Source organism: Plectropomus leopardus, chromosome 7, assembly GCF_026936395.1.
Source record: "Plectropomus leopardus strain MGB_pleo_1.0 chromosome 7, ASM2693639v1, whole genome shotgun sequence".
In the NCBI taxonomy this organism is placed as follows: Eukaryota; Metazoa; Chordata; class Actinopteri; order Perciformes; family Serranidae; genus Plectropomus; species Plectropomus leopardus.
Window position 1 is genome coordinate 1,425,356 of NC_142182.1, and position 23,511 is coordinate 1,448,866.

The 23,511-nt window shown below is 39.7% G+C and overlaps 2 protein-coding genes across 4 annotated transcripts in view; one reads left to right on the forward strand and one right to left on the reverse strand.

Moving 5' to 3' along the window:
- Positions 1-6,155, reverse strand: part of immp2l (inner mitochondrial membrane peptidase subunit 2) — a 110,106-nt gene extending 103,951 nt beyond the window's left edge. For both annotated transcript variants that reach the window (XM_088079577.1, XM_088079576.1), the window contains exon 1: positions 6,058-6,155. The gene's annotated coding sequence lies outside the window, so the exon portion shown is untranslated. The remainder of the gene's footprint in view (positions 1-6,057) is intronic.
- Positions 6,156-12,373: 6,218 nt separating this feature from the next.
- Positions 12,374-23,450, forward strand: znf277 (zinc finger protein 277). Of its 2 annotated transcripts, XM_088079580.1 has the most exons (12): positions 12,375-12,495; positions 14,408-14,621; positions 15,864-15,952; positions 16,954-17,036; positions 17,179-17,270; positions 17,925-18,035; positions 18,204-18,336; positions 19,237-19,304; positions 19,476-19,572; positions 20,380-20,422; positions 21,536-21,710; positions 22,897-23,450. In XM_088079580.1, exons 1-12 carry the CDS (start codon positions 12,468-12,470, stop codon positions 23,069-23,071), a joined length of 1,308 nt encoding a protein of 435 aa, XP_087935706.1. In that variant the 5' UTR covers positions 12,375-12,467; the 3' UTR covers positions 23,072-23,450. The 2 variants fall into 2 exon arrangements, with proteins under 2 accessions (XP_087935707.1, XP_087935706.1); XM_088079581.1 differs by lacking the exons at positions 19,237-19,304; positions 19,476-19,572 and having other exon boundaries at positions 12,374-12,495.
- Positions 23,451-23,511: the final 61 nt, after the last annotated feature.

Sequence of the window (23,511 nt, forward strand, 5' to 3'; positions counted from 1 at the left end):
TTTTACAACAATTTTTGGATTCCAGGATGTTTTCAAGATTTTCTGACATATCTGGGATTTCAGGTATTTCTAGGATTTTAGGACATTTTTAGAATTTTAAGATATTTTTAGGATTTTAAGTCATTTCCCAATTGTTTGGATGTTTTTAAGTTTTAAAGATTTTGGGGGGATTTTAGGAAATTTCTTGTATTTTAGCAAGATTAAAGTATTTTAGGTGATTTCTAGGATTTTAGAGCATTTTTCGGATTTGGGGATTTTTAGGTAATTTCCAAGATTTTAGGGTGTTTCTAGGATTTTAGGACATTAGGGGCTTAACTAGGACTAGAAGTTGAGTGTCAACGATTTAAGTAAACGTTTGTGCCAAACTCAATAACGTTCCCTCCAGGCATCCTTGAGATGTCGCGCTCACGATTATTGGACGGGCAAAAATCCGAAAAATAATGCCTCTGCCTGACTGTCAGCAGCGTGGAGAATCAAATGCGGAGGTCTAGAGGTGAGGGACGGCCTTTGTGTTGAGCGGCGTGACCGTGCGTCTTCATGCAGGACATAAGTCTCTGAATCAGCGTCCTCTGTGTCTTTGTTGCACTCTGCCAAATTACAGTCTTTATCAAGTCTGCAGAAAAGGCATTAATATCAGCGACGTGGAGACAAAGGGGTTAACATCTCTCTCTGCATCGGTATTCTGCTGTGCAGACGCCGCTCGGTAACAAGCGGTGGCGGCAGAGCGGACAGGTTACCACAAACAAACACTTATTGGGGTTATTAGACTGCGACAGCGGCAGAAATAAGAGCTCCTGCTTTTCTGTCAGCTCCGTAAGAGAGGAGGTGAAGCGAAAGAGGCGGCTCAGGACGAGGAGGCCTCTTTACGTCTAAAAGCTGCTCCTCCAGAGGTCTGTCAGGAGTCCGGCAAACCCAGTCCCTCTAACCATTTCCGCTTTATTCAGATGAGCCAGATCCAGGAGGTATAAGTATCAGGCTCAGTGTGCGCAGAGCCCCGCGGCAGACCTCAGGTCAGCACATCAGCCGCTATCAGGCGGACACACTGTGGTGTGCTTTTGCTCCGATTGCTAGAGTTGAATTTTTGGGTCTCTGGGCCGGAGTCCATCTCAGCCGGTGACTAATGTTGGCGTTGCAAAGCTTTTCCAGACCGATAAATCCACAGGGGAGGAAGCAGCAAGGCAGCGGGGACGCTGATTACAGCCGGCCGCCGCGAGATTTCCCCCAAAACCAGCTCCGCTTCTGCAGCCGCAGCACTTCTGGGCTTTGCAGGGGGAGCAGACGGGAGCCGAATAAAAGCCCTGACCCACAAATAAGTCTGATGGAGTTTAGAGAGCGAGAGCTGCGGCCCAGAGGAAGAGGAGGGGGAGGAAGAGGAGGGGGAGGAAGAGGCCAGCCGGCACTGCCGCGGTCCACCGGCTGAGCTTTAATGTAGGTGCAGTCAGGGCTCTCACACACTGTGCCCAATACTTTTCCAGGACTTTTCCAGGACTCTGAGGCAAACTTAAAAGGCCATTTATTCTCCAACACATGCATCAAAACGCCATCAGTTCATTTTTATTACTAATAGTTTTGTAAATATATATTATTTTTTAAAATAATGAATTCAGAGCAGGATTAGGACTCCATTTTTAAATATAACTTAGGGACTGTTTGTTATTTATGAGAGGGGAGGGAGCGGTGCACAAAGGGGGAATCATTTTTTAAATCCTTTTTCAAGCACTGGGGAGGAATTTGTGTTTTTTATTTTGGCATTAAGGAAGGATCATTCAATTCTGTATTTAACTTACAGCTGATTTTTAAAGAAAACCTGTTTTATTTAAAATGTTTTAGTGATTTTTTGGAAGTTTTTAAAGAAAAAACATTGACTTTTTTCCTTTAAAAATTTTGGTTGAAATATAAAGAAAACTTGTCTTCCAAACACACATCATCAACAAATTACACGAAACTGCAAAAACAGAAATTACTGTTTGATTTTCAAATTTCTGACGGTCCGTGAACACCTCACGTGTTATTCTGAGGGTTTATGAAACAAAAAAAACTTTCAGGGTATATTTCCTTTTCCAAAACGTTTCCAAGCCTGAAAATAGTTATTAGCAGCGCAGGAGCCGTGTACATTTGATATGAACACCGCTGAGCTGACGGCGGCACCGTGAGACAGGGAGCGTCCTCTCACGGTGGACATCTCATTTAGGAAAGCCTCGCTGTCTGTCTGGGTTCGTGTCTTCTGTCTGTTTGATGCATTTCCTGTCCGTCATACGTGCTGGTGATTAGTTTGCTGCTGTAATAATAAATCCGCTAACAGAAGCGTAATCTGATGTCTGCGGCTCCGCCGATTACATCTGTAATATCTGACACATAATGAACCAGGTGGTCTACATCTGGATCAGGTCCCCCAAAGCTGCACAGACCCTGATGATGCGTTCAGGTGATGTGGGACATATTTACATCTGCAGTTATTAACGGAGGTTTAAGAACACTGTGCACTGACAATATAAACCTGGATTTCTTGTGCTGCGTTCAGACACCTTTAACAAGTATTTAAACCTTTGAAATGTGAACTAATTTGGTTGTTTCATGCTGATTTTTTTTTTTTTGTAAGATAGTTAAGAATAATATTTGATTTTTTGTTTGTTTTCTTAATTTAATTTTTATTTTCATATTTTTATTGGTAGTTGATTGATTAATTTGTGAATTAATTTTATTTTATAATTACTATTGTTAAAGTAGCTGTATTTTTTTTTTATTACTATTATGTTTTTATTTGTTCACTTATTTATTTAATTGGTTACTACTATTATTATGATTAATTTTTATCACAGTTTCTGTTGTAATGTGATGTTATGTTGTCTTGGACCCCAGGAAGACCAGCTCTAATGAGGATCCTTATAATGAACATAAACCTGAAATTTGGTTTAAATAAAGTAAGAGAGAGGGAGAGAAAATGAATTGAAGATTATCAAATAACTAAGGAAAAATATCAAGAAATATATATTTATGATTATTTGTTTAAAAATAGCCCACAGAAAAAGATAATATATTAAAATATTTAAATCGAACATTATACTATTATTTTTCCCCCCAAATTTTCAATTTTTCAAAGTACTATTTTTTATTATTATACATTCTATAATTAGGATTATTATGATTGATTAATAAGAATAATAATAATAATGATACTACAACTAAATTACAATTATTATCATTATTATTATAATTATTATTATTGCTAACTTTTATGTCTTTTTTCTGTTCTGTTCATGGCACAAATGGGCTTCCATAGAAACTACAATGAAGAGAAAAAATGCCAAATATCTCCCAACATGTCAAAATCTGGAAAGCAGTGAAAGACGTGTCCTTTAAAGTCGGGGACAGACAGGAAGCTGCGTTCGTGCTGCAGAGGACGTAAAAGGCCAGAGCGTCCAGATGGTCAGTAAATGTCACAGTCTGACCGGCACCCAGAGGTCACCTCCACCTGCTTCGAGGTGGACACAGAGGGGGGACACAGAGGGGGGACACGGAGGTGGACTTTCTCTGCTCGTATCACTGAGACTTTTCCTGCAGATAGCTCATAATGAGCAGAGGGACTCTGCAGGGACGGTCCTCTGCAGAGCTTTGATCCAGATGAAAGTGGGCCGATCTTATTTGCGTCTCTGCTCCGGACGGAAAGACTCGAAACCATCACAGAGATGCGACCTGACTCCAGAGACAAACAGGTCGACTCGGAGCTCTCTGTGTCTCTCTGCCCGCCGAGCGACGCTCTCATTACAGAATCCCATTATCAATATGAAAGAGACGGGTCTCTTCCATTAGAGGCCCCAGAGGAGCCGCAGATTGATTTTTCCTGATGAGCGCCTCATTAAAGACCAGATCCGTCTGCAGATGGAGGACGGACGGCTCGGCGGCCGCGCTCGAATGCACGGTGGAAAGACACCGAGAGAGACACAAACAGCCTTTGTTTGGGGGCCACGTCTGCAGAATGACAGAGGGCCAGGGGCCAGTCGCAGCAGGTCCATACATGTTTCTAGCATTTTAGATTTCTCAGATTTTAGGACGTTTCATGGACTTTTTTTAAGATTATTTTTTGTGGACAAGACAGACAGACAGCGTGGAGGAGGAGACAGAGGGGACGACATGAAGCAAAGGGCCGACGGTGGAATCGAACCCACCGTTACAAGGACAAGGCCCTTGTACATGGGGCACCCGCTGGGCGTCCCACATTTCTAGGACTTTGGGACATTTCTTGCATTTTAGTCCATGGCCAGGACTTCAAGGATGTAACTGGGATTTTTAAGACATTTCTAGGATTTTGGAATGTTTTTAGGACATTTCTCAAATTTAAGGTCGTTTCTAAGATTTTGAGGACATTTCATGGACTTTTAGGACGTATCTTAGATTTCAAGACATTTCTAGAGTTTTAGGATGTTTCTTGGATTTCGAGACATTTTTGGGGTTTTGGGGCGTTTCTAGGATTTTGGAACGTTTCTGGGATCTTAAAACAATTCTAGGATTTAAAGACATTTCTAAGATTTTAAGTCATTTCTGTGATTTTAGGACATCAGTGTCTCAGCTGTGTCCTCGGTGGGGGATCCTCCTCTGGCTCTATGTTGATGCAGTTTTATGTCTCTGACACCTTATGGAGACTAAAAGGACAAAAACTATTCAGAGTGTCAAACACTTTATTTTTAGTGTAAATTAGAAAATAAATGGGGGGCCACCAGGGGCCCTATCAGGGGCCAGATTTATCCCGCGGGCCTTAAGTTGAGTATCACTGATCTGGACCATAAAGACCCTCAGAGGTTTCATGGTCCTGTAGCACGTAGTCCTTCAGAGCTCTGGACTTTAGTGTTGGACACCACAGCCCCAGTTGTCTCAGGACAACAAACCGGCCCCCGGCCCCTCACTGAGTGACATTTGGTCAGACTTTGCAGGAGGTGCTTAAATGAAATACGTCCCTGGCTGGATAATCTCTTTAACCTCATCAGCGAATATTTATTCATCCTCCGGTCCGCCGGGGCTCGCGCAGGCCCGGCCGTGACCGTGCTCGCTCAGCCGGAGCTAAGGTGATTATTGGACGGGTGTCACTGTTGACTGTAAGCCGGGAGGATCCGGGCCCACTGCCGGGGACACAAATGGGATTTGTCTCTCATGCAGAACATCAGACGTGTCTTTTTAGGCCACGGCAGCAGAGGAAGCATTACCGAAATCCCCACTTCCGCTCACCTTGGAGACCTGACGGGCAGTTTGGGCCACCGGCGCCGCGGCCGCGAGCTCAGGCAGCGTCTCCGAGACAAAGACACCCTCAGAGACACCTGACGGCGCGGAAATCAAAGAGAGGTAACGGGCTGAGCCACCGTGACAAGATCAGGGTGCTGCAGCAAATACCGGACATCAAAACGTGGACAGACACGACAGCAAATCCCACTGACTGCAGGAAAATGAGTGCAAAGCAGGGGTCCAACTGGTGGGTCACAGTCCAAACGTGGGTCATAGGTTTACTCTGAACGGACCGCAGGTGCCTCGCGACCGCGTCAAGTTCGTGAAACGCAAACTTTATTTTGAAGTACTGTGGATTTCAAACCCGGAGCTTTTATTTTGATGTTTCCTGCTGCAGAATGAGGTGTTTTCAATGGTGTTTTTATTTATTTACCTTTTTTAAGGATGTTTAATGTATTTATTTTGGGGGTAAATGTATTTCTTTACATTTAAAGGGTTCAGTATCAGAGTAAATGTACTTGATTACTCGCTGGTTCACAGACTGAATATGAATATAAAAATAAAGATGTTTCAGTACAGACTCTGAACCTGGAACTTCACAAATCCACCTTTTCACCTGTTTAACCCTCTGCTGCCTGACCTGGCGATGCTAACAGCTAACGCACGCGCCAACCTCCAAAAACAACGTCGCGTGCACAACAAGATGTCGGTGAGCGCGGGTCGGTGAGACACGCGGGACAGAGGCTGGGAGTGTCTTTACTGTCGTTAAAATCACGTGTTTTACCGGAGACACTCAAACTAAGCTGCACGCGAAGCTAACACACACACAACACACACACCTACCGGGAGCGTGACGTCCTCTTCCTGTTGTCTCGCGGCACGTGTCCACGTGTCTCCTCCGGGTCCCAAAGCCTGCCCGCTTCCGCCTGAGCGCAATTTATCTGTTTCACATCATACTGCGACAGTGCAGTGAAAACAACAAATAAAAGGAAATAAAAACGTAGAAGTGGAAAAAAATGAAATAAATAATAATACCATAAAACATTATTCTAAAATAAATAAATAAATACATGAATTAACTAATTAATTATAAGTAATAATAATAATAATATTAATGTTTTTTTCACTCCCGGTCCCTAAAGCCTGTTTCACATTATACTGGGACAGTGCAGAGTTAATTTAAAAAAAAAAAAAACCCACAACAAATGAAACAAAATAAAAAATATAATAAAAAGAAAGAATTCTCATTCTAAAATATAAAAAGAAAGAAAGAAAAAAATGTTATTTTTTCACTCCTGGTTCCTAAAACCTGTCTGGTTCCACCTGAGCACTATTTACCTGTCTTTTGAACAAATCATTAAATTAATTAATTAAAGTAAGAAAAAACATAATAATAATAATAATAATAATAATAATAATAATAATAATAATAATAATAATAATAATAGTATTATAAATAAATAAATAAAACGAAATAAAAATAATATAAATTAAATTAACACAAATGCAATAAAAACTAACACATTCCATCTTTTTTTTCATCTTGATTCCTAAAGCCTGCTTAGTTTTGCCCGAACACTATTTATGTTTGAGATTATTCTGTGACAGTGCAGTGATTCTTTTGAATAAATACAAAACTAAATCAATTTAATAATAATAATGATGACAGTAACAACAACAACAACAATGACAACAATTATAACAATAATAATTATACATTAAAGTAACAGAACATTCAAATTGAAAAACACAAAATAAAATACATGATTCTCAAATAATTAAAAAAAAGTCCCCTCTGGGCTCCTTAAGCCTGCCCGGTTCTTCCTTAACATTGTTCATCTGTTTCAGGTTTTTTCTTTAACCCTTTGAAATTTGAATAAATTGACTGAGTTTTTTTCAAAAGCATGGGAAGAGGGCAGTGAAGAACTTAACAAAAGATGACCCAGAAATTAGCAAGAAGTTACTGTTTATTTGTTATTTTATTTTATTTTATTTTATTTTATTATAATATTATTATATATTTTATTTTATTTTATTTTTTTGTCTGAGTGGTTTTGTGTAATTTTGTGTAATAGATCATATTAATCCTTTCAGATCTGAACAGAAAAACAAGGTTTAGGCGGCATCCACAGCTTTGTCAAACAGATGCTGGTGGACAACTGAAGCGTCTCTGCTGCTTTTCACATCAAATACAGAAACAAACGTCTCGTGCCTGCTAAAAGCAGAGCAGAGGAGGAGCCAGAGATGAAGGAAAAGTACAGTTTGAAACGGGAACTCGAAGCAATCCGAGTCTTAGAGGAGGCGCAGCTCTTTTATGATAAGGAGCCCGGACTCTCCTTCAGGGCTTAATTAAAAGTGCAGTGCAGACGCCATTATCAGAGCGCCAGCCTGCGGTCCTCACGCCACAGATTTCACTCCACGGGATCTGCTGAGAGGTTATATAACAGCACTGACGAAGAGCACTGACGAAGAGCACTTACAGAGCGCACTTCGGTCCAACGCTGAGGGAATGTACAGCATAAAATACTCATAAAAATTCATTTGTCAGGGGCCCTTTAAAGTGGATGTAAAAAAAAAAAAAAGATTTAACTCTTTGAAACCTGAGCAAATTGGCAGAATTTCTTTCGGGAACATGGGAGGAAGCAAGATGAGAAGAAATGACCCGAAAGTTTGCAAGAAATTAATAAAAAAGTAAGCATTTTTTCATAGTGTTTTAGAATATAACTTTCCAAACCTACTCATTTCTTGCCAGGTTGCTCATCGCCCAATTAGTAAAATTATATATAATTAAAAAATAAAGACAGTTTTAAAAAAAAAAAGAGCAAAAAGGAAGAAAAAAGAGGAAAAAGCGCTTTCAGGCAGTTTCAAGGATTTTAGGACATTTCTCTGGTTTTAGAATATTTCTAGGAATTTAGTTTATTGGATATTAGGACATTTCTATCATTTAAAGACATTTCTCAGATTTTAGGAAGTTCCTAGGTTTTAAGACATGTCTAGTATTTCTGTGATTTGAGGACATCAGTGTCTCAGCTGTGTCCTCTGTCGGGGGTGTGGGGGATCCTCCTCTGGCTCTTTTTTTGATCAACAAGCTCTATTTTTTATGTCTCTGACACCTTATGGAGACTAAAAGGACAAAAACTATTCAGAGTTTTTTGTGAATTTTAAAATGGTTTGGGGGGCCACCAGGCACCGTTTCAGGGGCCAAATTTGGCCCGCAGCCCGAAACTCAAGAATTACTGCATTGCGTAGTGTGGTGAAGTTGATGTTGATGTTTTACTTTTTTAGTTTATTATATGTAACTCTATTGTTATTATTGTTCTTGTACTTTAGTGTTGTGCTGCAGTGTGTGTGTGTGTGTGTGTGTGTGTGTGTGTGTGAGCAGCAGAATAAGAGCCCTCTTGGCTGTTGGCTGACATTGACCCATGTGGGCGGCTCTGCCCACATAATGACATCTTTTGAGGTTCCCCGGCTCCGAACAGGAGGAACACTATAGGTGCTGAGGAGGCAGTTGCTATGCAACAATTCGTCGCCGGCAGCATCCAGGTTGGACCTGAGTGGAGAGCAGCAGAGAGGCGGAGGAGGCGGTTTGAAAAAAGCCGGAGGTTCAGCAGCGTTCGTGCGGCTTCCTGGTAGGCGAGCCGTCAGTGGATTTGATTATGTGAGGGTGTAATGGGGGGAAGTGGGCCGCTGCTGCAGCAGAGTGGAGTACAGTGCAGACATATCAAACAGAACAGGATGTACATACAGTGAAAACAGACAAAACTGGGTTAGATAAACAAATCAGACTGACACTAATTTGAAGCGTGTGGCTGAACAGGCTTGATGTGAGACAGCAGCCGCGGCGTCAGAGAGAAACTCAAAGTGAAATCTGGAAACGTGGAGTTTAAAGTCCGTCTGCGCTCAACGCTGTGATGCTATAAACGAACACTCAGGCAGTTACTGTTCCTGTGATCATCCCTCTTGTCCGTACTGTCATGTTCATTTATTATTTATCCCAGGTGGGCAATTTGTGCTGCAGCAAGGAAAAAATAAAACTACAAAAAACGCACTCGAACAAAGTAGAAATACCTTCATGTGGTTGTTTGCGTCCTCGCAGCGGTGCAGATGTCTCACAGTGATGCTGTATCATGATGACGTCACCGCTGACCTTTGACCTCTTGGATAAAAAACGACAGAAAACAATTTTAGTCCATGAGACATCTGTGTGAAATTAGAGCGTGTGAATTCTCGAGTTATGGCCAAAAACACGTTTATGAGGTCACCGTGACCTTGACCTTTGACCACCAGATTCTAACTAGTTCATTCTTAAATCATTTTCTTTGAATAAGCCACTATTGGACATTTGAAGTATAATAAATAAATGATAGAATCTTAGTTGTAGATATATTAATTGAGTCCAAGTGTGACTCTGTTGACTCAAAAGTACTGAAAGTAATTAAGTATAATGAGAAAAAAATGTATAATGTATCTTTAAAATAAAAAAAAACACCCCCCCAAAACTACTATGTCCACTCAGGGCTCAAGAATGAACTGATTAGAAATTTGGCATTCAAAGGTCAAAGGTCAAGGTCATGGTGACTTCACAAAACATGTTTAACTCAAGGATTCATGTGTGATTTATGACAAATGGTTTGTTTCGGATAAAATGATGAAAAAAACACATTTTTTATGGAAAAAGTCAAAGCTCAGTGTGATATCGTGTTTTCTGTTCTTTTCTCAGCGTCGTATAATAATAATAAAAAAACGTGCTGACTGTAGAGATCTGTGTGAAAAGCGTCTGTGTTTGGTGACAGCAGTGTGACTGGTGCGCAGAGACATAAACGTGTCTGTTTTTCCAGTTTTAGGACTTAATGTGAACTCATTGTTAAAACTCCTCAGTGCGAATGTCTCACTGTGTCTCACTGACTCTGAGATTCAGGAACAATTTTCATAAAAAGCTCATTTGGTTTGCTGTTGTGTAAAAAAACACACACGGAGCCAGTCCGAGGGATTTTAACAACCTGAGTTTCAACCATCACTGGAGCCAGATTCCCAAACGTGTAACACGCAGCTCAGTTTAAAAAATAAAAACGTCTCTGCGCCTGTTTGAAGCTGAAAACTGCTGTGGCTCATCTCGCTGCGGAGTGAATCAGAAATCCACATCATATCCCGGCTGCGCCTGTCTGCGGCTGCCTCCCCGCGCTCCTCTCCAGGGTTTAATTAGAGCCGCTGAGCTCCGTGTGAATAATGCAGCACCTGAACTCACCTGAGCGGACTGCTGGAGCAGAACGAACAACCGCAGGGAGGCCGAGGGAGCGGCGCCTCCGGAGACACACAGAGAGACTCAGTGACTTCAGCGGATTTAACGCTTTTCATTTCATTTTAATCAGCAACACTAAACACCAAATGTATATCTGCTCTCTTATATCTGGGGATTAGATAAACATTTAAAGTGCATTTTACTTTTACTATTTTTTACAGTTTTAGCAACAACAAAGACCTGTACCAATTATAATCATGCAGTCTGCACCTGCATATCTAATCTGGATATGGACATTCACCAATCTTTTTACATTAAATGTTCGTGTTTTTTTTGTTTTTTTTAAAAAGAGAATAAATATAACATTAAGGTAATGAGCAACAAAAGAAGAAATGACCCAAACAATTGCAAAAAAAGGTTAATGGAAATTACCTGATAAATTGTAAAAACAAAAAAAGATAAAACGTAAAGAATAAAAAGAGAATGGCCTGGAAAATGTACTTAAAAATAATAATATAATAATTTTGTAACATAATGTAATCACGATAATTTTCCCTTGCTTCTTTCCTTTTTGCCCTAAAAAATTCTCCTAGCTTTTTAAATATAAAATAAAGAAACAATAAGCAACAAATTAAATAATAATAAATAATTAAATAAATCATCAAAAAAAAAAAAAGTCCAATGCAAACTACTTGGAAAAAGTCCTTAAAAACTATATCATATTTTTTAACTTTATTTTAAAAATGTAATTATGATCATTATAAATCTAGGTTTTTCCCTGACCTTATGCTTTTTGCTCTACATTTTTTTCCCAACTTTTAAAATAAATATATATATTTTTTAATTTTATAATAATAATTTTAATCTACAGATTTTTTGCAGTTTGTGAACAATTTCTCACCAAGTTGCTCATGTTTTTGTACAGTGATGGAAGATGTAAACGTATCCTTTATTAAACTAAAAGTCCATCACAGGCAGAAATCCTGTGATAGTAAATGTTAACTATTACAAGGAAAAGGAAAATATTTTTAAAGCCTGATGAGTGACGAGAACCAGTCAGACCAGTCAGTCGTCTGCAGGAGGACGAAGAAGAAAACTGGGCTGTTTGTGCCACCTGGTGTTTGTTGACTGGACTCAAACGACGCTCATCATCAGGATTATAATCTTTGTGCAGGAATGAAATCACATCTGGATTACCAGCTGTGCAAAAAGGACAAATGCCCCCAGACCCCGAGAAAGCCAAAAATCCCTCTGAAAAAGGTAAGTAAGTAAACAAATAAATTAATTAATAATAAATTAATTAATAATCACAAGAGTGATAAGGATAATAACAAATATCTAAAAAAAAATATATAAAAAAATAAAAAAAACAAGCCTAATTCCTAACATATAACTATAAATAAATATACAAATTGAAAAAATGATTTGATTTCAAATACACAGTGAGAAGGCAACCAGCAACTTAATAAGACATGGCCCAAAAATCAGCACACAAATATCCCAAAAAGGTCACAAGAAATTTACCTGAAAATTAGCAAAAATCAAACACGATAATAACTCAGAAAAAAGTGCTACAAATAACTATAACAACAATATGAATGAATTTTCTTCTTTTGTTAAATTTATTTTAAATAGAAATATAGTTATCCGGACGACTTTCCCTTTTCATTCTCATTATTGTTATTTTCAAATAATCCTCCTCTTTTTTTTAAACTAATTTTCAGGTAAAAATTAGCCCAATCTGACGTTTTTTGAGAAGTTGGTCGTTTTTTTATTTTAGATTTTTATTTTTTCAAATTAATTTTTAGAATTTTTTCAAATGATTTTAATAATTTGATTTAATTTTATTTTATGTGGAAATCAAACGAATGTGCTTAAAACGGTGAAATCCAAAAACACCTGAACGCACCGTGTGGTGTCTGTTATTACCTGAAGCCCGTGAACGCAGCACGAGCTCATTTCCCGGCCTCTGATTGGTCCGTCAGCCTGCTGTTTTGAGCACGTGACAGTAAAGATGGCGGCCTGTGAGAGGAGCAGAGACGGTGAGCTCAGATTTTTAAAAACGTTTCGGTGGATTTAATGAAGCTGTTTGACTTTAGAGAAAATGTTTCAGCTGCAGGTGAAACTCGGAGTCCGTCCGACGGTAAATTCAGCTGAAAGACGCTTCCGTTTCCGTTTTTATGAAGCTAAAGCGCCGGAAGTTAGCCGGCTGTGCTAACATGCTAACGGCAGTCCGAAAATAAACAGTTAAAAATGTTTATTTTTCTTCTGTTTGTTTTTTCCGGTCAAAAACAAAAACTCAGATTCTGTTTTTATCCGAATGTAAACCGAAAACAAACCAAATCAACCGTGGAAGAAGTATTCAGATCATTTACCCGAGTAAAAGTACTAATACCACCCTGTAAAAGTACTATGTTTAAGTAATCAGAACAGAAATACTTTATCGATCCGCGGGAGAAACAGCGTGAGAATTATCAAAGGAGGAATAAGTACAAGTATATAAATGTATATAAATATATGAATGTAAAACTAGAAATGCAGGTAAAGTAAACAGATAGCACCAGTATGTGAATATTTAAAAATAAAAGTATTTCTAATAAGCTGAGTATATAAAGCGTGTTAAAGTATAAATGTATAGAGACACAGTAATAAACAGGATTCATGATTATGAAAGTGTCACTGATAATGTTTGATTCATGAAGATGTTAATATGATTTTGCTTCTTTTCAAACACAGACTCTTTTCTAAATTATTATTATTTTTCTTTTTATCTTTTTTCAAAATGAAATAAACTCAACAATTAGCACTAATATGTGATATTATAGTATGGATAACAGTGTGTAGGGTGTGTAAAATATAAAACCTTGTGCCAATACAATGTATAAAACTAGTGTGTAAGTTAAAAATATAAAAATATAATTAATAGGTTTGCAATGCTACAATGAACCACAAAGACATATATGAGTGAGAATAACAATAAGAATATATACAAACTGTGTCGCATGTTAAATAAAACCTACATTCAAGAGAAAATTCAAAATTTAATGAAGTGTAATAAATTATAGAATATTAATTGCAGATATGTGTATTGAGTCCAAGTACCAGTCTGTTGACTCGAAAGTACATAAAATAGACATAAAAAGTATAATGAGAAAAAGAATGTACTTACAATATTAAAAGTAAAAGTACTCAATGCAGAAAAATCTTTAAAACAAAACAAAAAAAAACCAAAACTACTTAAAACTTAAAAAAAAGTTAGAAGAAAAAAGACACCTAAAACCTCAAAATTATTAAAAGTAAATTAGAAAAAAAACACTGAAAGACTCAAAAAAAAGAGAAAATAAAAATCCAACTCACCCCAACCTCAACATTGGTTACAAAAAATAGACATTAAATAAAACAGCTTTTTAATAATCTTTATCAAAACAGTTGGCAATTAATTCTCTGTGAATCGAGCGATTGATTAATCAACTAATCACTGCGGCTGTAATGTGTGAACTGTTGTTTTTTTTTGTTATTTGATTAAAAAACGACGTATTTTAAAAGCTCTTCTTATGGTTTTTATGCAGAAGCTTAATTTGTAATGTTACTAAAGCTGTCAGATGAATTTAGGGAAGTAACATGTACTATGTCACTCTCTGAAATGCAGTGGAGTAAAATAATAAAGTGACATGAAAAGAAAATACTCAAGTACAGTACTTCAAAATCATACTTAAGCACAGTACTTGAATAACTGTACTGAGTTACTTTCCACCTCTGAAGTGCACGAATGTTATATCATCAGTTCCTCCATCGTGTGTGGATCAGCCTGCTGTGTGTGTGTGTGTGTGTGTGTGTGTGTGTGTGTGTGCGTGCGTGCGTGCGTGCGTGCGTGCGTCGTGCGTGCGTCGTGCGTGCGTGCGTGCGTGCGTGCGTGCGTGCGTGCTCACCTGTCGAGTCGTCTCCGTGTCTCAGGTCAGGACAGCATACTGGAGCCGCTCTGTTTCCCAGAGCAGCCAGCTGATGGCACCAGTGCTCCCAGTCTGCAGAGCGTGAGTGCAGAGCTGCTGGTGTGTCTCTTCTGTCCCGAGTCCGTCCCTCTGCAGCAGAAAGACGTCCTCCTCAAACACCTGCTGCTGGAGCACAAGCTGGTCATCTCTGACGTCAAACTCATCGCAGACCTCCCGAAGTACGAACCTGAACTCCGTCTGCAGCTCTGAATCCAAACACACTCTGACACCCTGAAGGCTCTGAATTTATTTAAAAATGTCACTGATCTCAGATGAACACAGACAGGGTGCGTATTCGATCAGTGGTACTCAACTCACGGCCCCCAAACATTTTCTAATTTACAGTAAAAATAAAGTGATTGACTCTGTGAATAGTTTTTGTCCTTTTAGTCTCCATAAGGTGTCAGAGACATAAAACAGCATCAAAATAGAGCTTGTTGATTAAAAAAAAGAGCCAGAGGAGGATCCCCCACACCCCCGACAGAGGACACAGCTGAGACACTGATGTCCTGAAATCACAGAAATGTCCTAAAATCTGAGAAACTTTCTAAAATCTGAGACATGTCCTAAAATACTGGAAATGTCCTAAAATTTGACAAACATCCTAAAAATCAAAAAATCCTAGACATGTAGTTAAATCCCTAAAATTGTCATAAAATCCTAAAAAAAAAATCTTAAAAAGCAAAACAAATGTTCTAATTTACACTAAAAATAAAGTGTTTGACACTCTGAATAGTTTTTGTCCTTTTAGTCTCCATAAGGTGTCAGAGACATAAAACTGCATCAACATAGAGCCAGAGGAGGATCCCCCACACCCCCACAGAGGACACAGCTGAGACACTGATGTCCTAAAATCACAGAAATGACTTAAAATCTTAGAAATGTCTTTAAATCCTAGAATTGTTTTAAGATCCCAGAAACGTTCCAAAACCCCAAAAATGTCTCGAAATCCAAGAAACATCCTAAAACCCTAGAAATGTCTTGACATCCAAGATACGTCCTAAAAGTCCAAGAAATGTCCTGAAGTCCATGAAATGTCCTCAAAATCTTAGAAACAACCTTAAATTTGAGAAATGTCCTAAAAACATTCCAAAATCCTAGAAATGTCTTAAAAATCCCAGTTACATCCTTGAAGTCCTGGCCATGGACTAAAATGCAAAAAATGTCCCAAAGTCCTAGAAATGTGGGACGCCCAGCGGGTGCCCCATGTACAAGGGCCTTGTCCTTGTAACGGTGGGTTCGATTCCACCGTCGGCCCTTTGCTTCATGTCGTCCCCTCTGTCTCCTCCTCCACGCTGTCTGTCTGTCTTGTCCACAAAAAATAATCTTAAAAAAAAAGTCCATGAAACGTCCTAAAATCTGAAGTTGTGGAAGTTGAACAGCGCCGGAGCGTCTCTGATGCCTGTCCTGTCGTCCGTCAGGTACTTGCTGTACTGGAGAGGCAGATTTCTGGAGCAGCCCGTCACAGATTTCTGCAGCGTCATCAAGACAAACTCCACGGGTCCGCCGGGTGAGTCGCAGCTGGATTTTAAGGACCGAAATGCAGAGTCAGCTGTTTTTTTTGTTCTGAGTAATCAGATATTGAGTATCTGCTGATACCGAGTCCTGATCGGATATTTTGTATTTACCTCGATGATCCGGCTCAAGTATTGTTAATAAATGCTTTAATTTGAGCTCTGCAGTGCAACACACGAAAAACTGTCCAAACATCCAAACGGTCCCTTAAGGGTTTTTTATTTTAGTTTTACAAAGTAAACCTTAAATATACGTCTTCAGAAAGAGCTTTTGAATCCACTAAGTGCAGCTTTTTATTTAAAAAAATATATATATATATATATTAAAGTTTTCCAAAAATGGCAGCAGCCCCATACAGGTTTCTAGGATTTTAGGACATTTGTAGGCTTTCAGGACGTTTTTAGGATGTTTCTCGGACTTTAGAACGCTTCTAGTATTTTCAGACATTTCTGGGATTCTGGGACAACACTGGGATTTAAGAAAGTTTTTAGGATTTAGGACATTTCAAGGACTTTCAAGGACGAGTTTTAGAAAATAGAAGATTTTAAGATGTTTCTCCGATTTAAAGACATTTTTCAGACTTTAGGACATTTCTAGAATGTTGGGATGTTTCTGGAAATTTTAGGACATTGACAATTTTAGGACGTCTCTAGGATTTTAGGACATTTCTCAGAATGTAGGGTGATTTTTATATTTTGAGATGTTTCGATGATTTTAGGACATTTCTAGAACGTTATGGTTGATGTTTATAGGAATTTGAGGAAATTGCGGGTTTTAGGACATTTCTGGGATTTTAGGACATGAGGGCCTCGCTGTGTTGTATTTTTTTGTGACACAGAGAATAATTGGGGGTTTATATTTTATTGCTCTGGAAAGCACCGTGAATTTCCCGGTTGTGTGAAATGTGCTGCGCGAATGAAGCTGCCTCGCCGTGTTTTCGCTGCTGCAGTGTCTCATTAAAATCTCGTCCTCCTATAAGTCCACTTGTTGTTCCAGAGAAGCAGGAGGACTACTTCCTGCTGTGTGACGTCCTTCCTGAGGACAGGATCCTGCGAGAGAAGCTGCAGCAGAAACGACTGGTGAGAATCAGCTGCTTTCTGTCGATACGCTGTCGATAGCTTCGCCCGTACTCACGTTTTTTTTTACTATCCAATGCGAGCCAGAGGTCGCGGTGCTGCTCTTCTTCTGTGGTGTCTCTGTGACAGTGTTGGTGTCCCGCAGGAGGAGGTGCTGGAGCAGCAGCAGCAGGAGAGAGACGACTGCAGCTTCCACCGGCTCTGCATGTTCTGCAGTGACGAGTTCACCGGAAACAGGTCGGTCAGAGGCGTTTCCATCAGAAACGTCCTCAGAGCTCATCAGTCAAAAGTCAAATCTCTCGAAACTGAAGAAACAAATATAGAAACTGACCTCTGAATCCCGGAGCGCCTTTCACAAGCACTTAAACCTTTGAAAATCGAACAAATAGTTGATTTCTTTAAAAACATGGGGAAAATGCGATGGGAAACTGGGTAATTAATGTTCCTCATATTGCAAGAAATTTGTGGATATAGATTTTTTTTTTAAAGCCAGGGAAAAAATTAAACTTATACTGATCATAATCACATATTTAAAAATATGGTGATCAGAGTTATTATAGTATCTAAGCACTCTTTTATCATTTTAAAATTTTTTCTTTGCAGTTATTTATTTTTCACATTCTAAGTTTATTATCTTATATTTAATAGTTTCTTGCTAATTTTTGGGTCATTGTTTTTATTCGTTGCTCTTTGCCGTCTTTCTGTTTTTGATAGAAATCAAGTCAATTTGCTCAGACTTCAGAGGGTTAATAAAAATGTTTTTGCAGTCTGAATAATGTAATCAGTGTTTTCTGTTTCTATTAAAGCGTAAAGCCGGTGTTTCTTTATATTTTAGTCACAATAATCCGTGTCTATCTTTAAAACAATACTCACAAATAATCACGTCTTCAGGTCGTCTCTGCTGAACCACATGGCCAGAGAACATTCCTTCAGCATCGGCCTGCCGGACAACATCGTCTACTGCAACCAGTTTCTGGACACCCTGCAGAGCAAGTTGGACAAGTAAGAGCGGACACAGTGAAGACAGTGTGTCTCCGTCATTATTATGACGCTGAGACGGTCATAAATACAGATAAAAACACACACTTTACTTTATTCTCATTACATACTCACTCAAAACATGGACACCTTCAGTCAGAGTGTCTCTGTGTCTCTGTGTCCTCCCGTCAGTCTGCAGTGTTTGTACTGTGAGAAAACCTTCAGGGACAAAACCACGCTGAAGGATCACATGAGGAAGAAAACTCACCGCCGCATCAACGCCAACAACCGCGAATACGACCGCTTCTACGTCATCAACTACCTGGTAAAACCTCAAAACTACAAAACCTACAACCCTAGAAATGTCCTCAAATCCGAGAAAAATCCGAATATAAGAGAAATTTCCTAAAAAAAACCCTAAAGGATGTCCTAAAATCCTAACATCAAAAATCCTGGAAAGTTGTTAAAATTCGAAAAACATCCTAAATTCATAGCTAAGACCCTAATGTCCTAAAATCCTAGAAATGTCTTAAAATTCTAGAAACGTCCTAAAATCATGAAAAAAAACCCTAAAATACAAGAAATGTCCTATAATCTTAAAAATGTCATAAAATCATAGAAATGTCCAAAAATACTAGAAACATTCTAAAATTGGAGAAACTTCCTGAAATCCTAAAATTGCTGTGACTGGCCCCTGCCCCTGCCCCTGCCCCTGCCCTGCCCCTGGCCCCTGGCCCCTGGCCCCTGGCCCTGCCCCTGCCCCCTGGCCCCTGCCCCTGGCCCCTGCCCCTGCCCCTGGCCCCTGGCCCCTGGCCCCTGGCCCCTGGCCCCTGGCCCCTGGCCCTGCCCTGGCCCCTGCCCCTGGCCCCTGGCCCCTGGCCCCTTGCCCCTGGCCCCTGTAATTCTGTAATTCGGCCCCCAAACAAAGCGAGTCGAGTCTCCCTGTAATAGAGGAAAAGTCAGAGAATCACCAAACTTCCATGAATGTTTTTCGGGAATTTCATGGAAATTTGGGCAATAGTTGCTGAAATCTTTCAGTCGGGATCAAAGTGGCGCTCTGACCGACAGACGTGAGAACGACGAAAAAAACTCGAATCACGAACTCCTCAGGGGACGTTTCCACACAACGTGTTTCCAGTGATCTAAAATAATCAGATGGTCAAAGCTCTGCGTCCTGGATAAAAGACTTCCTGTGTCTGTCCTCTGTCCTCTGTCCTCTGCTCAGGAGCTCGGGAAGACCTGGGAGGAGGTGCAGAGTGAGGACGACCGCGAGCTGGTGGACGACGAGGACGAGTAAGTAGGAACCAGACGGGTCAGAGGACAAACAGGTGTGTCTGACCTCCTGTGGACACCTGAGTGAGCCGGCCGATCGTCTCTGACAGATCGGAGACCCGAGTGCACTCAGACTCTGTGTCCAACACCGTCCACAGTCTCACCTCCCTCACCTCTCTGTTTTCTGCGCAGTGATTGGTCGGACTGGCAGGCTCACCCGGTGTCTGCGGTGTGTCTGTTCTGCGATCATCGGTCAGAGACGATGGAGCAGATCTACACGCACATGAAGGTACGGAGACTTGAGAGGAAAGTGATCGCACTCGAACGTCGGAGCGGTCACGAAAAGTAGAGGCAGCAACAAAAGGAGCTGGACGCAGAGAAACGGCGACGTAACGAGATCAAGCGTCTGCACGCTGGCGTCCTTCAGAGTCTGAGACGTGCAAATTTAATCTCAGCAATTCTCACAAAAACAAGAAAACAGAAGATGTTTCAGTGTGAAGCAGGAATACTCAGCTTACAGCCCACGGGCCCTAAATCCGAAAAACGTACCAACGTCCTAGAAGTGTCGTGAACCGAGAAATGTCTGCAAATCCTGGAAATGTCTCAAAATTCTACACATGTCCAAAAAATGTCTCAAAATTCTACACATGTCCAAAAAATGTCTCAAAATTCTACACATGTCCAAAAAATGTCTCAAAATTCTACACATGTCCAAAAAATGTCTCAAATTTTTACACATGTCCTAAAATCCCAGAAATGTCCTAAAATCCCAGAGATGTTCTGAAATTCTGGAAACATCTTAAAATCCTAAAATCCAAGCAATGTCGCGAAATCCTACAAACGTCCTAAATTCCAGAAATGTTGTGAAATTATGAAAATATCTTAAAATCACAGAAATATCTTCAAATGCTGTAAAGTGTAATAAAATAATTTCAGTTAGGTTGTTTGATGTTTCACGACAAACTTTACAGATTTCTTTCACTTGTGCTAAAGATACAAAAAAATCAAAGTTTTCTCTCCGTGTTGAATTATTTGATGAGTAATGAACAGATTTATAATCCGGATTATTGGTCCTCTGATCTTTTCTTTTTTTTAGGACGCTCACGGTTTTGATCTCCATCATCTGAGGACGGAGCTCAGTGAGTAAAACCAAAAACACGAACAACGACGTGCATCATCTCTGAAAAGATCGTCACCATATTTCAACAGTTAACCCTTTAAAACCTGGATCAGCATCAGTTTTCTTGTGCTGCGTTCAGACGCTTTTCACAAGCACTGAAACTTTGAAATGTAAGAAAACTGGTTTTATTTTTGGGAGAAAAGGCAACTTTGCATGAAATGCTGCAAAAACAGTTTGACCTTCACCAAAACCTTAATAAATAAATCTCCAAACTACTAAAAATAACTTCTACTATAAATTAACTCCTTAGACAAAGTTAGTGTTTAGGCTGCTTTGAAGTTTTAGGTTGACTGAATTTAAAAAGACAAGTTGAATCTTTACAAAATTACTTGAACTTGTCTTCTCAAATTAGTCAAAATTTAAGGCAACCGAGTCACTAATCTTTAAGCTAGAACCAATAGTTTATTTTTACAGTGTAAAAAAGAGGGTAAAGATAAAAAAAATAAATAAGGGGGAACAATAAAAGAAACTATATCTATAATTATCATAATTCTATATTTAAAATATTACTGAAAAAATATATATTTATAATATTTTTAATTATATTTTTTAATATTTTAGCTGTTTTTTAAAGGTAATTTCCTCTTTTTGTTTTTATTTTCTTTTTTTGTTAATTTCAGGCAATTTTCTTGCAACTTTTTACGAATTTCTTGCACATTTTAGGTCATTTCTTTGCTTTATATATATATATATACATATATATATATATAATATGTTTATGTATGTATTTGGGCTTTGGAGAGAGGGGAAACATGCAGTAAAAGCTGCAGGTTGGAATCAGACATGCAGTCGCTTCAACAAGGACAAAGAAAAGAAATCAAGCCACTTCTCCAGGTTTTAAAGGGTTAACCTCAGACTGATGTGGATTTAGGACGAGATAAGAAAGAGAAATGCAGAGAAAGATCAAATTATCACGCACATTAAAGAAGGAATAAACGTATCGTAGCACACCAGTTTGACTTTGTCCTCCTGATAAAAACTGAACCGTGTTGAGAATAACGTGTGTCTTTGAACATGTATGTGAGTGTTCATGCTTACACGCTGACGCCCCGCTGCGTCTGTCGTCCCTCAGACCTCCGGTTCTACCAGCAGGTCAAACTGGTGAACTTCATCCGGCGGCAGATCCACCAGAGCCGCTGCTACGGCTGCCAGGAGAAGTTTGACCGCAGAGACGACGTCCTGCGCCACATCGCGGCCGAAGGTCACGTGATGAAGCTGCCGGACACGTCGACCTGGAACCAACCGCAGTGAGCTCAGCAGCCGGCGTTTCATGTCATGTTTCCGTGTCCGTGTTTCAGCCGTACCTGCGGCCGGTCGGGCGGGAAGCCGGTGAGGGATGACGTCCTCACAGCTTGCCTTGCTGTCGGCGCGGCTCGATTTAACGTCGCCACTAGAGGGCGCCGCTGTCCGAAATTCTACTATGAAGCTCAAAATTTTGACTCTATTTTATTCTGATCAACAATCTCTGAGTCTTCTGCTGAGGTAACTTAAATCCTCAACGTCCAGTTGGCCAAAAATTTATTATAGCGCTTAACGAACTCCCAACTAACTCCATGGTAACGTTACACTTCCTGCTGGCATCCACTTAAAGCAGTGATGCTCAACTTACGACCCGCGGGTCAAATCTGGCCCCTGACAGGGCCCCTGGTGGCCCCCCGAAATATTTTCTAACGTACAATAAAAATAAAAATAAAGTGATTGACTGTGAATAGTTTTTGTCCTTTTAGTCTCCATAAGGTGTCAGAGACATAAAACAGCATCAACATAGAGCTTGTTGATCAAAGAAGAGTCAGAGGAGGATCCCCCACACCCCCGACAGAGGACACAGCTGAGACACTGATGTCCTAAAATCACAGAAATGTCCTAAAATTTGAGAAACATCCTAAAATTCTAAAAACATCAAAAAATCGTAGACATATATTTAAATCCCTAAAAGTGTCCTAAAATCCTAAAAATGTCTAAAAATCCCAGAAAAATCCTAAAATTAAAAAAAATCTTAAAAAAAGCAAAACAAAGAAAAGACCTATAAAAGTGCAAAAAAGGAAAAGAAATGATGTTAAAAATACATGTCTGTTATGTAAAATCATTTTGAATATATGATTTTAATAATTAGAATAAATTAATAATCGTTTTCTGGACACTGCCCCTTATTTTTATTCTTTAGTATTTATTAAATAATTCTCGCTCCCTTTCACCTTTTACAGATTTCATGCGTTTTGTGAAATATTTCTTGTCAAACTGCTGATTGTTTTTTTAACGACATGAGACTGTTTCAGAGGGTTAAATGTCTGTGAAATGTGTCTGGATGCAGTAATGCTGTTCCAGCTTTCAAAGGGTTAATCAGCCGGTCAGGTGACTGTATTGACTCCTAACGCGCTGCAGAGACGAGTGTGACTGTTTTTAAGTGTCCGTCTGACCTCATTGTCTCCTCAGGTATTACTTCCCCACATACGAGAACGACGCCCTGCTGTGCACGCTGTCCGACAGCGAGGACGGACAAAGTGACGAGACGGATCACAGCGAGGACGTCCCCGTCATCGCAGAGGACATCTCTAACCTCAGAGCGCTGAAACAGACCAGCGTCCTCAACCAGCTGCTGAGACGGTAGACGGTGGACAGATTGGGGACGGTTGTTTGTTTTTGGACAGAGAGGTTGTTGTTGGGTCTATCACACGTGGACGGCCGTATTTTTCTTTTCAGCACACAAAGACAAAGACAAAGACAAAGACAAAGACAAACGAGAACATTTCAGAAACCGTCAGGAGCCTTTTTTTGACTCAGTCAATAAAGATCATTTAGACGCCGTCTCTCTGGAATATTACGTTTATTTCTGACAGTAAAAATAGTTTAATGTTGGAAGTTTTAGAAACCACAACAGTGATACTCAACTTAAGGCCCGCGGGACAAATCTGGGCCCTGATAGGGCCCCTGGTGGCCCCCCAAACATTTTCTATTCACAACAGAAAATAAAGTGATTGACGCTGTGACTTGTTTTTGTCCTTTTAGAGACATAAAATAACCCGAAGTAAACAAAGACCCTATTGTCCT